Source organism: Mauremys reevesii, linkage group 2 (assembly GCF_016161935.1).
Source record: "Mauremys reevesii isolate NIE-2019 linkage group 2, ASM1616193v1, whole genome shotgun sequence".
NCBI lineage: Eukaryota > Metazoa > Chordata > Testudines > Geoemydidae > Mauremys > Mauremys reevesii.
Window position 1 is genome coordinate 246,445,762 of NC_052624.1, and position 17,874 is coordinate 246,463,635.

Genomic DNA, 17,874 nt, shown 5'->3' on the forward strand with positions numbered 1-17,874 from the left:
TCTAATGAATTTGCCATGGTCTGAAGCAGGCTGAGGTCTCTGTATACCAAACCTTAGCACCTTTGACTCTTTAGGCCTATATTTTTCATCTAAATTAACACATCATTTTTCCTTGTTTCTGCTTGCTAGCACTGAAAGCAATGACTGGGGTTCCCTGTTCATTACTGGCTTAGCATCACACATACAGCTCCCTGCCAGATGTTGCTGAATCTGGAAACAAGAGACCAGTCAGCAAACCAACATCTCCCAGAGCATTACTACTGGGTCAGCTTAATAGCTGTGTATCTTGCATATCATTATCAGAAATAAAAGTCTTGAATATTTGGTTCCATATAGGAGAGGTGCCTTCCAAATACTGGGTAGCAAAGACTTAGGGGAAGTTTCTCTAAAATCATTTTGAATTAGGCAAACAAAACCAAAGCAATTCATCACTTGTTGAAATGCAGAGCTGACCTGAACTCCCTCTAAAGGAAGAATGGAAAGTAGTTTCCTTCTCCTAAAGAACTCTTCAATAAATCATGGTCTGATCGTAGGTTTCTTCTTACCCCAACCCATCACTCAACTCATCTGAAGAAAACCCAGGAATACTTACCCCTTACAAATCCAAACGAGGATGGTGAAGCTCTTCGTATTGGGTTGTCAGGTACAGGGCCGGCTCCAGACCCCAGCGCGCCAAGCGCGTGCTTGGGGCGGCATGCCGCAGGGGGCGCTCTGCCTGTCGCCGGGAGGGCGGCAGGCGGCTTCGGTGGACCTCCCGCAGGCATGCCTGTGGATGCTCCACCAGAGCCGCGGGACCAGTGGACCCTCCGCAGGCACGTCTGCAGGAGGTCCACTGGAGCCGCGGGACCGGCGACCGCCAGAGCGCCCCCCGCGGCGTGCCGCCGTGCTTGGGGCGGCGAAATTCCTAGAGCCGCCCCTGGTCAGGTAAGCAGAGTTTCTACGAGCTGTTTCAGAACTAGTCCATCAACTGATCTCTAGGTTTGCCTATTTTCTGAAACCTGCAGTTGTATATTCTCTAAAAGCTGGAACTTTGCCTTGAAATACCAGTGAACTTGCAGATGATACACACTCATTAGGAGTTTTCTTAGGAAATTTTTCTAAGGACCGAATGATCAACTCTATAGCAGGGAGACCCAGCAGAAAACTTACCAAATTTTACTTGCAACCCAACATACCACAGACAATTTGGCCAAGGATGTGAAAAGACTGTCTTTAGTAGTTAGATGAAGATGACAATACAGCATCATCAGAAGAGCCAAGAAAATTCTCTTTGCTAATAAGGGAAGATTTACATTTATTAGAACCACCTATCCAGAATTTTAGATTCATGACAATTGTTATAAGATTGGTTAAGAGGATTTCTTAATTACAACCCTCCCAAGAAATTAATGACAGTAATATCCAATCTTTTTGAGTTGCTTCATTCATCTGCTTACTGCAGAATGCTCCTCATATTTCTCCTGATGTAATTAAAGTATGACAGGTGTTTAAAAACCAGTTACCACTTTGTATACGTGGAATTGCATAAGTCAAGTAATTCTGAATTAATCCTTAGAATACTATTTTATTGAATAGTAAAAATATTTTCAGTACAGTGTTTTCATTCCATTTTCTTTTACATCACTGTATGAAATGATCCCATCCCCTTTGCCAAAATTCAATTATAGTCCATTTTTCAATATGATAATTTCCAGTGCTGAAACAAAACAAGCCATACATAATACTTGTGCATATTTTAAATATGCGGGTAGTGAAGAAAACAAGGACTTATTAGCTGCTATGACATTAATATTAAATCAAAACATCTCATCAACTAACGTGATACTGGGAGCTGTTTTAAGGGGGAATGCAATGGGCAAGTCACACTTTTGGGGGGTGGAGTATTTCTGAAATGAAGCTTTTAACTGAAAAGCCCAAACACGAGGACAGTTGGGATATATCTTGTAGCACTCTTAAATGTGAACATCTTTGTTAACTGTTGCAGAGGTAATATTTCCCCAACTTATCTTATTGAATATTGTTAAATAATTCAGGGACATACTGTCCTCCCTCCTGCAGTGAAACCAAAAGAGCGAGGAGAGACCAGGCCAAGAAACTACGTGGTAAACCTCAGTTTCCACAGAATGTCACACTCTGGACAGAGGAAACCAAAGAGTAGTGAGTACTAAGGAGCTTGGATGGGAGTCTCCAAAATCTGCAGTTCTTGGGAATTTGAGGGTAAAGGAAAGTGAAGCCCTGTGTGGTGACAGCTGGTCTTGTTCTCATCCATTTGGATCCCTCACTCCTTGAGCTGCAAACCTTGGCACCTCTGCATAAGGCTACAGGCAGAGTGGGAGGAGGAGCATTAATTCCCATGTGGATATCCACCCATCTCTGAAAGAGTGAGTGCCATAGGGCATGGCTGCTCCCCATCTCCAGGGAGTCAAAGATCTTGTACAGACTTCTGCTGGCTCACGGGGCTGTGCCTAGGGGCTCTTGCTCTTCCCTTTTGCTGTGACCCATTCGGTTTCATTGGCTTCTTCTCCCTCCATTGGCACTAGGGGAGGGGCTCTTCAAGCCCACTTATCATTGACACTTCTAAGCTGGCTGTTTCCTCTATGAATTCCCTTAATTCATGAGACAGCTACAGTGAGGAAAAATGTTCAGTTTTGAATTCAGTGTCACTATCTAGCTCTAGATAACACATTCGGGTTCCTTTCTGTTCTCAGAAAATGGAGTGGGAAATGCATGCTAAAAGGAAGTCAGTTTGACTTGAAAGTCTGTTTTCACACAGGAACGCATACCAAACATGTGAGAAGACTTCATTCTACATGTTTACCACAGACCCAACGAAGCTGCCGGTCTGTTCGGAGGTCAGTTAGTTCATCAATGGATCTCCAGCTGCACTGACAAGCATAAGCCCGTGATCCCTTCTTCTTCATCATCTTTGCTCTTAATTTACTGAGTTCAGGCATGTTATTCCTGTCAATCAAATAAGTTCACTTTAGTATCATGTGAGTTAGTTTTTTCTATAAAATAAGCACTTAGCACTATGGGGCCAAATTCTGACATTGGATGTGCGTACACTGGGACTGACTTCAGCGGGAGTTGAGTGTGAAGCTGCGAAAAGATCTTAGCCCATGCATTCTGCTGAAACCACTCTAACAGACTAGCTTTATAAAGACACCTTATTACATCTGTGGGTTTTTTACACAAATTTTTAGCATCCTAGGTGCATTACACTTTAATGTGATTGCTAGACAGCTGTTGCTTCTATGGCAGTCGTTATGCATGCAGGAAACTGCCAGTGAGAACAGTAGTGTTACTCCTCTCTAGCTACTCTACGGGCTCCTGGTCCTGTTGCCTACATCTACTTATCTTCTTCCAACCCACAAGCTCTCAAGACTGTTTTTCCCTCTCCTTGCCTCCTTCTTCCACTATCATGAGATCTGAAGTGAGAAATCACATACACTTTAAGAACATGTGTAGTGGTTGTGGTCCTTTATCTGCTGGTGCCAGAGCAGTTGCTAAGAATCCTCTTCCTTACCTGAAGGAGGACCAGAAGCACACAGCCCCCACACCCCCAGTAAATGCAGCACTGCTGCCCTCAGAACCAGTTCCCTGTCAGTTAATGGACTGTCATTGTAGGAGCTTTGACTATAGCTTTTAAAGGCTACCAAAAGATCAAAGCGGCAAACGGACACTCCGGATCCCCTGCTCAGGGAGCCGAGAAGCCCAGGTGGCTGCCCCTCGCTCCAAGTGGGATGCTGCCTGGAGGCTCCTCATTCCCTGCTATAGGGGTGCCGAGAAGCCCAGGAGGCTGTCCCTTGCTCCCAGCCAGGAGCGGGGAGCCAAGAAGCCTGGGGGAGCTGGTTTCCAGTAGGGAGCTGAGAGTCCTGGCCTTCAGCCTCCCACACTATCCCTCTTCCGTCAGTGGAAGCTCTCCTAGTGAGGAGGCACACCACCAACAGAAGAAGGGTAGTGTGGACATCAGCCTCTGCAGTAATTATTGTGGTGACTGTAAGTCAACCTGACATATGTCAACTTAAGTCTGTAGTGTAGACATGCCCTACGTATATTTGTCCTCTGTCTATTCTGCTTGGTATGTAACCGGTTCATTCTCACTTTTAATCCCCTAATTTGCTTTAATTCCAGGTTAGCCTAAATTGCTGAACATCATGTTGAGGATTACACATTATAATCAAATTAGAAATAGTTGATAACAATGCCTTTCATTTGATTAGATTCTTCATTTTATTCATTCAAAATCTCAGGAACAGAATAACTTGTACATTAAATAATATACATTCTTCCCTTTAGTCCATGAAACTCTCTAGTTACAAAAGAGTCATATCAAAAACTTATCAGTGCAGAGTATTTTTAATAATTTGTATTAATAAAAAAAGGGTCTCTATTGTCAATTCTTAAGATCAGAGAGAACAAGGAAGAGACTATTAATAACAAGATGACTTACTAATGTGTTATTATAAGGTGTTAGTGTTCTTTATAAACTACAATACACCCCCTGGTGTTCACACAAACAATCTGAACATCCAATTAGCCTGATCAATGTATTTTAAGAGAACAAAATCTGTTTTGATCAAAAGTTTATCAAAATAAATGGAATGCACTGTATTTAAATTCCCTGTATGAATCAGGAATAAACTTCTTATTTGTAATTACAATCCAACCTAGGAAAGGTTTTAGAGAAATTAGAAGTCAAGTGGCTAAAGGATAAATTCAGGGACTTCAAATCCCCATTGTGGTGGGGAAGAGGGAGAAATACCACAATTTAACAAAAAAAAAAAAGAAAAAAAAATTATTTTGAAAGTGATTGGTCCAAGGTTTTTTCCCCTGGAAAGTCTTGCATTTAGTCAAGCTTCTGCATTTTTAAAAAAAGGCTTTTAAACTGCTTGAGTCTCACTGAACAGCTTATACACACAGCATGAACACAGTACTTAACAGTGGAGAGAAAAATCCTGACAGAAGCAATAAGTCTATGTCACCCAAAACATGGTGGCAAATATACATAAGGACAATCATATTTTTACTTTATTCATAAATGAGACATCCTGCAGTAGAACGCAAGAGGCCAAATTAATCACTAGTGAAAGTGACACTGATTATGCCAGCAATAAATATGGCTCTTTATCTATTAAAATGTACATTTCTGATAAGCATATTACCCCCCAAATACTAATTTCAAGTCTACCTGAGGCATACCTGAAAAAGAGATAATCACATGACTTATCCCATTGGTAGTCATTGTAATGAGACACATGGAAGTCACAGGCAGTACAACGTAGCTGATCACATGTTCTGTTCAAAGTAAAATAATTAAATATCAGTGATTTATTACAAAGATACATTAAGATTTCAAAATCAAGTGCTCAAAGGTGCTCAAAATGCCAGAACTAAGGTTCCCTCTCATGCATAGGCATTCTACATGCTTTAATTGCGTGAGCCCATACCATACCTTCCAATGCCTCATTCAGTGCACCAGCTGGATGGTACGCTGGGAACTAACTAGGTTAATACAGTTTATGTAGTCTTTTGTCTCAACTCCTGCCTCATTTGGAAGGTGAAGGTGGAAGATGTGTAGTGAATGAGGCAGGGGATTGTAGGAAGAGAAAGGATGGTCTCATGGCTAAGGAAGCGAAATGCTTCCCTGGATTCTATGCCCGCCTTTGCCAGAGAGTTCCTCGATGATGCTGAGTATATCCCTTAAATCAAAAATTTCACAGTTGGCTATTGTGTGTTCCTCATTTTCTGGGTGCCTAATTTGCAGAAGTGCTGAGCACTCAACTGATGTCAATGGGAGCTGTGCTTTAAACATACAAAGTGCTATGCAATTCTAATTTCTCTGAAAAATCAGACCCTAGGTGCCTCAAGTTGGGCACTTAAAATTGGTAGACACTTCTGATAATGTTGGTCTTAATCTCTCTGTGCCTCAGTTCCCCACCTGTAAAAATAAGAATACCATCACCTCCCTTCACAAGGGTGCTGTAAGGATTGATGTTTGTGAAGCATTCAGATACAATGGTGATAAGTGTCTAAAAGGAATTATTAATTCTGTATTCAGTGCAGATTTGGATGGTACACAGTAAATAAGGTATGGGACCATACACTGAATGGGAATAGAAATAAATAAATGCTTGACTTGACAACCATAACGTTCTCTTAACATAATTTTTTGCATGTAATTTACTGGGTTTTTTAAAGCAAACTGAACAAACAAATTCCATCCATACTGACCTCCACAGTTGGAATCTTTAGACACACAGCACAAGCACTCTCATTTGAGCTAACAGAATAACTAACTGGCGATAGTAATAATTTTAGGTGGTTATCTGCAGGACAGCCACAAGAGGAGGGTGAGACACATACTTTGTCAGCAGGCTTCACACATGTTGGCTAACAGCAGAGGTCTGTAGGGAATTCAGATTCCTGGGTTCTGCTCCAGATTCTGGAGGAGAGTGATCTCTAGCTGTTACAGACACTTCTATCCAGGGCCGCCGAGAGCGGGTTCGGGCCCTGGTGAAAATTTTTTTCAGGCCCCCCAGCAAGGGCGGACCAGCTAAACAGGGCCGACGAAGCCGGTCCCTGGTCCCCCTTCCAGACCGCCGGGCCCCAGTAATTTGTACCAGCTTCCCCCCTCTTCTTGTCGGCCCTGCTTCTATCCCAGTCCCCAACCATGTCTTCCTCTCCCAGGGGTGCTATTTCTATCTCCACCTGCCCCTGTTCCCCTCCCTGGAGCAGGGTCCCCATTCCCCCATTTCTTATCCCCAGCTCTTCCATCTGCTTCTCATTCCTCAGCACTCGAAACAGGCTGATTCCTCTTCCACACTGCCTGGGCACCAGCAGGGGAGCAATAAGAGCACAGGAGAGAGGCTCCCTGATCTCAGTTGTGGTGCCTGGCAAGTTTGGGTAAATGTTTACAGGGGCAGCAAAGGTACCATTCTGACCCCACCGGGACCATTCCCCACCCTCAGAAACATATAGAGACCCTGCTCTGAATTATGGAGGCATTAGAGCTCAATAAAATGGTGAACTTGTTCTGCCAAATATTAAAAAAAGTTATTTTCCCTTGTTCTCAGAAATGGCTAAACTAATTTTTCTAAATGTAAAAATAAATAAATAAATAAATAAATTCAGCCTGAGGCAGACATTCAACATGGAAAACGTCAGTCTAAACAGTTAGCTTCACAACCAAAAACTGAGTCTTATAATGGAAGGTTTTAGGTAACCCTAACTCAAGGCAGTTCTAACTATAACATTTAAAGACAAAAAGTAATAATTGTAGCTTTTTGAAGAGAAATCCATATATTAAAAGGTCATATGCCAGTGGTCTTCTATTTGGTCTTCAGTTTTATTTCCCTTCACTCCCCACTTAGATGTACTCACCAGTAACCTAAGCCCTTGTAAGATTCCTATGTTTCATCGTGGATGTATGTCCTTACAGTTGGAAACAATATATGGTATAAAAAAATAGAGAGAGAAAGCCTTAGAACTTGCAGATGAAAAATCCACTACCATGTGCCTGATCCTGCAAACCCTCACTTGTGAGCAGTTCTACTGGCCTCAACAGGATGGCCTGTACGTGTAACTTCCAGTGGGACTACTCCTGTGCTTAAAGGTCCACATGTGTTTAAGTACCCTACCAACTTGGGGCTTTTAGGACTATTAATGTAAGAACTGCAGGAACAGGACCTAATATAAAGGAGTTCGTTAACATACTGCTTAACTTTAAACAACAAAAATACCGTAAGCAAGTGAGTAGTTAGCAAAGCAGTTTTGCATTTGCCAACTAATCTGAAGATAGCCTTTTCAGTTTTAAAACTCCTGGGGAAAAATGGATAGTAATATACTTAAACTGAAGTATTAGGTAAATTATTTAACAGTGGAGAATGCTGGTATTTTAAAAGCTTATTTTTTCACAATGATTTTTAGGCTAGATAAGTGGTTCTGAAACGCTGGGTTGTGACCCCAAAGTGGGTTGTGACCCCTTTTTACTGAGGTTGCCAGGGCTGGTGTTAGACTTGCTGGGGTCTGGGTCCAAAGTTGAAGACTTGAGTCCCACTGCCTGGGGTGGAAGCCCAAGGGCTTCAGCCCTGGGTAGTGGGGCTCAGGTTTTGGCTTCAGTCCTGGATGGCAGGGCTCAGGTTACAGCCCCCTCAGGGCTGAAGCCCTGGTGCTTTGCCCCCCCCCCCTTCCCAGGGCAGTGGGGCTAGGGCAGACTCAGGCTTCAGTCCCCGACTCCTGGGGTCTTGTAGTAATTTTTTTTGTCAGAAGGAATCGCGGTGCAATTAAGTTTGAGAGCTCTTGGGCTAGATTGCCAGTTTTTCCTGATGAAAAATATGGAAGACTACATTTAGGCTACTAGATTGTAGACCTATGCTAGTGCAGTGCAGTAGGATAATATGCTGCAGAGGGCTCAAAAGCAGCTGAACTGCTACACATACACTATTACAGGTCACACTGGAAAAGGCCACTGAGGAAGATTGCTTCCCCTGTGCACTAAGGAGCAATACTCCACAATTCCTCTTTCTAAGCACGTTTGAGTGGTTGCATGGCGTGTGTAACCACAACTAAGTAGGTCCACTAAACAAAACTGCCTTTTGAGGTAAGGGGTGTAAAGGTCATATACACAACTGAAGCTAGTGGGCACCAAATTAGCTTTACAGGGAAAGATTTGGTCTCCCACATAAAATCCCTGTGCAAATCCTTAGCATAGGAATCAAGATCTGGCCCATAATTCTGGTTGTGAAGATGCTGTTTGTTATAAGCACTTTAAAAACACGATTTAGAAGAAAATTCCGTTTAGGCTGAAATTTTTTGTGACTTGCTGTAAGTTGATGGGTTTTGTTTTTTTTTAAATGTTACCTGCAAAGGAAAAAGGTTGCCTTACATGCTTTTTCCTTCCTTAAAATGTCTAAAGATGGCCTGAAACTTTAATTGATTTTTTTTTAAATTAAAAATCCAAGTCCGGCCTAGGCTGGATAACTATAACTAAAGAACTAATGAAATGGTAAAATCATAAGAGCAAGCATACCCTACTTTTATAAAAAGGGCCATAGAATCTTTAGTGTCAAGACTGAGCAGATAAACTCTCAAGGGGTCTCTAAAACATACTCAACATGTAACTCAATTTCTCAAAATCTCTTACATGTTTAGGTAAGGTAGGTTTAACCCACTTATTAAAACGCTCAACAGAAACTGTACATAAGCACCTTATCTTGGATCAAGACTGAAATAATGCAAATAGAACAGTATCTTTTAGATTTCCTACCTCTGTGAAATATTTGTTCCTATACCACGTGGTGTAGAGCTTCCGCCAAGATACACTGGACAACAGCTACATGAATTCAACAGAGAAATAGTAAAATTAGTTGAAGTCATTTGGGAAAAGTAGCATAATAATAACCTACGTTGATTTGACCTAGTCTGTCATGTGCCAATGAGCATATGTACCTTTTCAGCAAGTCCATTACTTTCATTAGAATGGCAAAGTACAGTATTTGTAAAATAAGTGTTACTCTATTGGACTTATGCTGAACACCCAGGAGCATATAAGGAGTTAAAGGTTTTTCAGCATGTGCATAAGCAAGAGTCACAGAAACACTCTACTATATGCAACGTGTTCACCAAATAGTATAGGGACTTAAAATAAACACAGAAAAGTAAAACAGAACATTAATTTTGAACTGTTAATGCTTTTTCATGTGGCAGAACATTATTTACAACTGGAGTCATCTTTAGTACTTTAATTTAGCATTAGACAACATGCCTTATACTGATAGACTCAAGGAGCTCAATCTGTTTATCTTAACAAAGAGAAGCCTAAGGGGAGATTTGATCACAGGATACAAGTACCTACATGAGGAACAGATATTTGATAATGAGCTCTTCAATCTAGCAGACAAAGGTATAACAAGATCCAGTGGCTGGAAGCTGAAGCTAGATAAATTCAGAATGGAAATAAAGTGTAAGTTATTAATGGTAATTAACCATTGGAACAATTTACCAAGATTGTGATGGTTTCTTTGGAATCAGAAAATTGTCAAAATGCTGAATTATTTGTCCTTTCTCCTATGAAAGCTCCCCATAATACTTAGTAATTCAGTGTCATCATCGTTTAAATAGTATACATTACTAGACTGATTATAGAATTTACACAATAGTTTATTCAGTTGAGCATTCTTCACATACCTTTTACCATGAGCCTGAATGGAAACACTATTTCTTTCAGATGTGGGACTTGCAGATTTAGATTTCAGTTTCTATTCCAAAAGAGAGAGAGAACCAGGCAGCATTACAACAACATACATAGCTATGCAGTTTGGCTTAAGAAGCAAGGGCCAGAAACCTCTCTGATGGAAGCTGGAATGAGGGTAGAAAAACTGCAAGTTGCCCATCACAGTGATCTGGCTCTTCTCAAAAAGCATCACAATTTTAACAGATACCCACTCGCATTGGTGGATAGGGAACCAGGCTCATAAAACACTTATACTCATCCAATTTCCTCCCCAAATGCAGATTCCCCCACTCTGCAGAGAGCTCTGTGAGAAGCCTGTGCAATGGAGGCAGCAGATTCTGCCCCTCTCCATACAAATCTATTTGGGTGTTGTGGGGCAGGAGGGAATGATGATCTGGCCCAGGATAGTAATCAAATAACTTGAATTCAAAACGTACATCTTTCAAATCCAGCCAACTGGAATTGTGGGTGCACAGCCCCCCCCCCCCACCTTTAAGCACATCCTAGATGTCTCAAGCGTGGCACTGAAAATTAGTAGACACTTAAAAATTGAAGCCTACGTGATTTTCCCAAAGTCATACAGTAAATGCATAGCATAGCTAGGTTTAACTCTGATTCCCAGTTCTGTGCGCTAACCACCAGACAATGCTTCCATGAAACACTAACACACCAAACTGCAACATCAGTTAATAAAATGGCAAAAGGAGGTAGACTGAAGAAGAGAAAGCTTCTGTTTAGACAAGTAATGACAGAAAAAGAAATTAGAAAGTACAAGACCATTTAATTGGAATTTTTGAAGTTTTCCCTAATAGCAGCTCATATAGGGTTTATTTACTGAGTTATTGGATATTCTGATACTGGCCTTGTGACCCAGGGTCTTCTTGGTGCCAAACGGCAGAAGGCATGGGGGATGCACAGGGTTTTACAGGGATCCTCTGGGTTGGATATAAGCATAACAGTTCACCAAAGAGTGGCATGTGAGGTCTCTACCAAGAGCCAGTAGCCCACTGGTCACTGTCATCACTGCAAAAAGTATGTGTGGATAATATTTAAGGTGTTATGTATCTATTCTAAAATATATGTTGTTAAGGTCTTGGAGTTAAGGATGGTCACCAAGAGGTGAAACACCTCAAATAATTTCCTTTCAGACAGGAGGCAGCAGACACCTATCACCCTGGGCTGGTCATTTGTGTATTGCAGGGGTCGGCAACCTTTCAGAAGTGGTGTGCCAAGTCTTCATTTATTCACTCTAATTTAAGGTTTTGCGTGCCAGTAATACATTTTAACATTTTTAGAAGGTCTCTTTCTATGACTATAATATATAACTAAACTATTGTTGTATGTAAAGTAAAAAAGGTTTTTAAAATGTTAAAGCAGTTTCATTTAAAATTAAATTAAAATGCAGAGCCCCCCCCCGACCGGTGGTCAGGACCCGGGCAGTGTGAGTGCCACTGAAAATCAGCTTGTGTGCCACCTTCGGCACGCATGCCATAGGTTGCCTACCCCTGGTGTATTGTATGGCTCACAATGTAGGCCTATTTGCATACTGAGCCACAGGCAAAAGAAGAGATTGTGAAATCTACAAGAGAGGAAATTCACAGGATGAAACAATGAGCAGGGGGTGCCCTGTCTACGAATAAAGACAAGGATGGGACTGATATATCTGGGGGGCCAGAGGGGAAGAACACATGGAATCCTTCATACAGGAGTCAAGCTGACAGCATACTTGTCTCATGAAAGGAGTATCACAGCTAAGCTGGCTAAAAAGCGCTGCAAGGATTTTGGGTGAGCCAAACTCTACAAGACATGAGAGTATCTTGGTAATTAAGTCTAAGCTCAAGAATGCATTATAACTATTTTATATGTAAATATTTGTTCCCAATACTACTTGCTATTACTTGAATCTGTGCTTTGTTAAATAAACTTATATTTGTAGTAAAATCAAGTACATCAAAAGGCTATGTGTTGAGTGGCGAGGTGATATGAGAGAGAACTGGTAAGCTGGTGAGTACTGTTTCTTTGGAAGCAACGAATCTGTGAATACTGCAGATACCAGTGGACCAGGGGCTGGAGGGCTCAAAGGTTGGACTGTATCTATCACTAACCTGTAGAGTAACAGTGGGGCCTGTAAGGCCTAGAGGGGAGTGCTTGTGTTGCCTCTGGCTGGAGGAGTTGGGGATTACCATGGCAGGCACAGATAAGGCAGGTGGTAGCAAGGTGCCTCATAACCCTGGGTATCCCTAGGCAATGTGTCAGGGCTCTCTCAATATCTCCTGCTAAAGAAAGAGAGAGAGAGAGAGAGAATGACTGTGTAGCCTGGTGGTTAGGGCACTCATCTGGGAGGTGGGAGACCAAGGTCCAGTTCCCCTGCTCCAATGACTCTTTTACTACTTATTCATAATGGAACAGCTTCAACAGGAAAGACTGGGAGCCCCACACCAGAATATCGCATAACTCAGTAGTTAGAGCATTTTTGTGGCAGGTTGGAGATACCTGTTAAAATCCTTTCTCCTCCTTTGGCAAAGGCTGGGGGGGAATTAAACCTTGATCTCCCACATCCCAGGCAAGTGCTCTAACCTCTGTGCTAAAAATTATAAACACCATCACTGTCTCCTCTTCCCACCATTTTCTGTGGAACTTATTCCTGCAAAAAAATACTTAGGACCCTAAGGCCTTGGCTACACTTAAGAGTTATAGCGCTGTTAGTGGCTTTATAGCACTGTAACTCACTCCCCGTCCACACTGGCAAGGCACATACAGCGCTGTATCTCCCTGGCTACAGCGCTGCTTGTACTCCACCTCCATGAGAGGAATAAAGAGTATAGCGCTGCTGCTGCAGCGCTGGGGTGCCAGTGTAAACAGGGAATAATCTTAGTACACTGTAACTGACCTCCGGAAGCTTCCCATAATCCTTTTAAGTAAAGATTACTCTCTTTGTTTTGTTGTGATGCCTCTCTTTGTTTTGTTGTGAACTCCGGGCTCCTGAAGCTGCTTATCAAAAAAACAAACACAGCTAGTGTTTGCTGTGAATGGGCAGAGGCAGGCAGGGGGGCTCCCTTTGGAACGCCCACAGCTAGTGTTTGCTTGAAGAGATGGGGAGGGAAGGGGCTTGAGGAGAGAAGCGGCATGGCGCGCGGGAGGGAGGGAGCGGGGGGTCCATTTCAGGGAGGCTGCTTATCAGCTGCTGTTTGCTTTCAGTGAGTGAGAAAGGGGTGCGGGAGGGGTTCGGAACTTGCAAAGCAGCTGCTGACAGAGTGTCGGCTCCAAAAATCCACTCTCTCTCTCCCCCATGCTCCCTGTCACACTCCACTCCACCCCCCCTTTTGAAAAGCATGTTGCAGCCACTTGAACGCTGGGATAGCTGCCCATAATGCACTGCTCCCAATGCCACTGCAAATGCTGCAAATGTGGCCACGACAGTGTGCTGGTAGCTGTCAGTGTGGCCAGACTGCAGCGCTTTCCCTACTCAGCTGTACGAAGACAGGTTTAACTCCCAGTGCTGTACAGCTGCAAGTGTAGCCATACCCTAAGGGTACGTCCATACTACCCGCCTGGATCGGCGGGTAGCAATCGACTTCTCGGAGTTCGATATATCGCGTCTCATCTAGATGCGATATATCGAACTCCGAACGCGCTCCCGTCGACTCCGGAACTCCACCACCACGAACGGCGGTGGCGGAGTCGACGGGGGAGCCACGGACATCGATCCCGCGCCGTGAGGACGGGTAAGTAGTTCGAACTAAGGTAGTTCGAGTTCAGCTACGCTATTTGCGTAGCTGAAGTTGCGTACCTTAGTTCGACCCCCCACCCACCCCAGTGTAGACCAGGCCTAAGTTACTTGACTCCAGGAGATGGGTTTTTAATCGTGGATTACTAGCAGAGATAGGAGGGATAGCTCAGTGGTTTGAGCACTGGCCTGCTAAACCAGAGTTGTGAGCCCAATCCTTGGGGGGGCATTTAGGGATCTGGGGCAAAAAAAAATAGTTGTGGATTGGTCCTGTTCTGAGCAGGGGGTTGGACTAGATGACCTCCTGAGGTCCCTTCCAACCCTGATATTCTATGATAGGTACCTGTCTCTGCCAGAGCAGTATGGTTTAGGACACACACTTCTCCTTAGAATTTCCCATGGGTTAGCATTGCCAGCTCCCTGACTACCATGCTGGCTTCTGTGATCTCCCCAGTCATTGTATAGGGAGCCAAGGTACCTAACTCAGGCTTTGTGAATTGCAGTGTTGATCCTGTGACTTTCTAGATGTCTAAAAGTTAGGCACTACAATGCCTAAATCCCTTTCTGGATCTGGGCCATAGCTTCCATAATTTCTTGTCCATGCTGCACCACTTATTGAGGAAGAGAGTCTGGTTCTTGGACTCTCTGAACCTCCACACAGTTCTCACATCCTGAGCTCCCAAGTTCACTAAACCCACCTACTCTCTCACAATTAAAAAACAAACAAATAAAAACCTCCCCAAAACTCCCTTTTCTGAAAATTTTCTGACTGAACCTCCTCATGCATTTTTCAGAACTCTACTTACCATAGGTTTTTTGGAAAAACTGCTTTCATCAATGATATCTTTAATTACGTCATCTATGTCCTCTTCATCAATGACAGCCTTTGTTAGTATTTTAGCTGATCTGAAAAATGTAGAGGAAAATCCATCATTGTGTAAAATGAGCAGTCAAACTAGTTTCAACGGTTTCAACCATACCTACCTAGGTTTCAAGAAACATTTAAAAAACATTCATCTATTTTCCCTCTAACATATCTTTCATATCTAAGGCATGAAATGTTAGTGGCATAAGAGCAGAGGAAAATTACAGATCAGCCTGAACATTCGCACACACTACTGAATTGTCAATGCAATGTAGAGTATATAAGTCTGTCTGCTTATGATTCCTGACTCTTTTCAGACAGATCAAAATACAGTAGTTTCTGAAGCACAATTTTAATTTGTGTTTCAAAATTTTGATACACAACACTGCATGATTTTACAGACATATTTATAGTATAGTATATAGCTACATATGGAACCATTAATGACAGCTTTGGTGTTCGCCGAATGTCCTTGCTTATATATATATTTGAGACAATACCTTAACATTCAATGCTAAATTCATACCTTGTGTAAACCAGTTCAATTTGCTGTTGAAGACACGGATCTGTGACTGTTTAAATCATGTCTGAATTTGGCTCTAAATTAACACAAATTAAAAAATACAACTACAAAACTTTGATCCTGCATCAAACACAAGTGCTAAACAATGGCTTTAAAACCTAATTATTGTAATGGGTTGACAAAACCTACAATATGAAAGTTCCTTAAGAATATAAATTGAAATGGAAAAAGCAAAGAATAGTTCAGAGTAGTTATGGTACTGTATTTCAGGAAATACAGAATACAGTAATAAGAATCTAACATTAAACCCACTGAAAATCTGCTTAGATTTGTGAATATTTCTATTTAAGGGCTTAAATTATCAATTACAACATTACAGTTTAGCAATTACAGAAAAATAAGGATCAAATGATCAATTAGAGAAAAGGATTTAATGCATTTTTACATCTCTTATCTCCACCATGGTTGCCTCTAGGTTGGCATTTATCACCAGTGGTTGTGTCTCTCTCTCTCTCGCTGAGAAACAAAGACAAACTGACAATCCTTGGTTTAAATGACAATTTGGGAGGTAAGGATGGTGGAGATGAGAGATTAAAAATGCCTATGTTGTTCTGAAGAAACTGAATGAGTTATTTACAGACTCAGTAACATGCAGTCTTGGGTTTTTTTGGGAATGATATGAGCGATTTCAACATTCTGCATACTGTAGAATAAGCTAGTGTTTAACCACTAAAAGTCAGGTTACATACTTCATGTAGACAGTACATACTTCACTGTATATTACAACAATAGCATAGGGATCTTTTTACATAGCTTGCTAATAAATATTGTATTGCTGTAGTTCATATTCATGTTTGCACAGAATGTTTGTTTATTTTACTAATCAAAATTAGGTGACACTGATTTTTGTACAGTTTATAGGCTAGTTAATTTCCAAGTATGGTATCTTGCTAGTCCACTATTAATAATCAATAAAGTATATCAAATAACATTTGTTTACCACAATGCACTGGCCTTGAGTGACACCCTTAGCCTTTGGTTCAACTTCAACTTCCAAATAAGATACCACTAACTTTACTAGTGGTTAGCATCACACTCCAACTTATGTGTTAAGGGAGGGCCCAGAGTACTTTCAAAATCATGGAATGGAGTATTTTTAGTCCTGGTACTTTTACAGACAAATTGAAGCTTGTCTTTCCTCATGTGCCCCTGGGGAAGAGGGTTGCGGTGCAGGGGAGGTATGGGCTCTGGGCTGGGAGTGTGGGCTCCGGGGGAGGGCAGAAATGAGGGGTTCGGGGTGCAGGAGACACCACTGGGCTGGGGCAGGAGTTTGGGGGTCGCGGGCTCCGGCTGGGGGTGCAGGCTCTGGGGTGGGACCAGAGATGAGGGATCTGGGGTGCAGGAGGCAGCTCCAGGTTGGGGCAGGGGTTTGGGGTGAGGGCTCTGGCTGGGGTATGGGCTTTGGGGTGGGGCCGGGGATGAGGGGTTTGAGGTGCGGGCTCCGGGAGGGAGTTTGGGTGCGGGAAGAGGCTCAGGGCTGGGACAGGGATGCGGGAGGGGGTGCGGGCTCCGGGAGGGAGTTTGGGTTGCTGGAGGGGACTCTAGGCTGGGGCAGAGGGTTGGGGTACGGGACAAGGTGTGGGGTCCCAGCAGCACTTACCACAGCTCTCAGGAAGCGTCCGCCAGGTCCTGCAACCCCTTGGTGCATGGATGGCCAGGGAGGCTCTGGATGCTGCCCATGCGCCCACAGATGCCGCCCCGGCAGTTCCCAGCAGTTGTGGTTCCCAGCCAATGGGAGTTGCAGAGCCGGCTCTTGGGGCGGGGGCTGCGTAGGGAGCTTCCCTGGCTGCCCATGAACCTGGGGGCTGCAGGGACCTGGTGGCCACTTCCGGGAGCTGCACGGAGCCAGGACAAGCAGGGAGCCTGGCTTAGCCCCGGGCCCCCACTGTGATGTTGACCGGAGTTTTAACACCCCGGGGCAGGGGAGGCCACAGGGGGCGCGGGCACGCGCGGCGCCCCGGGGACAGGGGAGGCCGCCGGGGGCGCGGGCACGCGCAGCGCCCCGGGGACGGGGGAGGCCACAGGGGGCGCGGGCACGCGCAGCGCCCCGGGGACGGGGGAGGCCGCAGGGGATACACGCGACGCCCAAGGCAGGGACGGAGCCCGGGGCCTGGACGGAGGGGCCGGGAAGCCGCACCGGGCTCTCCAGAGCGCAGCGAGGCGCACCCACTCCCGCCGCTAACCTGTCCCTCTCCCCGGCCGCCTCCTCGCCTCCGCCGCGGTCTCTCTGCCCGACCGCCCCCAGCGCCTGTAGGCGGCAGAACTTGGTCTCCACTTCGTCCAACAGCGCGTCCAGATCCTCCGCCATCGCCGGGCCGCGCCGTCGGCGGTTGCCAAAGAGCCCGCGGGCACGCGCGCCACGGCGGGAGGGGGGGCCCGGGCCGGGCGCGCCTCCGCGGAAAGGCTTCGAGCCCGGCCGGTACGGCTGCCGCCCCGCCTCGCTTCTCCAGCAAACTAATAAAACA

At 44.2% G+C, this 17,874-nt stretch overlaps 1 protein-coding gene across 1 annotated transcript; it reads right to left on the reverse strand.

Annotated features, from left to right (window-relative positions):
• Positions 1–1,537: 1,537 nt before the first annotated feature.
• On the reverse strand, positions 1,538–17,852 carry C2H8orf37 (chromosome 2 C8orf37 homolog). Its single transcript, XM_039525493.1, has 6 exons — positions 17,593–17,852; positions 14,768–14,867; positions 10,189–10,259; positions 9,269–9,334; positions 5,203–5,298; positions 1,538–2,961 (listed from the first exon to the last, which is right to left on the reverse strand). Exons 1-6 carry the CDS (start codon positions 17,715–17,717, stop codon positions 2,802–2,804), a joined length of 618 nt encoding a protein of 205 aa, XP_039381427.1. The 5' UTR covers positions 17,718–17,852; the 3' UTR covers positions 1,538–2,801.
• Positions 17,853–17,874: the final 22 nt, after the last annotated feature.

Bases quoted from the DNA above. Each gene is read 5' to 3' on its own strand.
- C2H8orf37 (XM_039525493.1), bottom strand. From the start codon at position 17,717: ATGGCGGAGGATCTGGACGCGCTGTTGGACGAAGTGGAGACCAAGTTC. The intron at 14,868-17,592 runs GTTAGCGGCGGG...TACATTTTTCAG, and splicing joins GCGGCCGGGGAGAGGGACAG to ATCAGCTAAAATACTAACAA. The intron at 9,335-10,188 runs GTATGTGAAGAA...GAATTCATGTAG, and splicing joins ATTCAGGCTCATGGTAAAAG to CTGTTGTCCAGTGTATCTTG.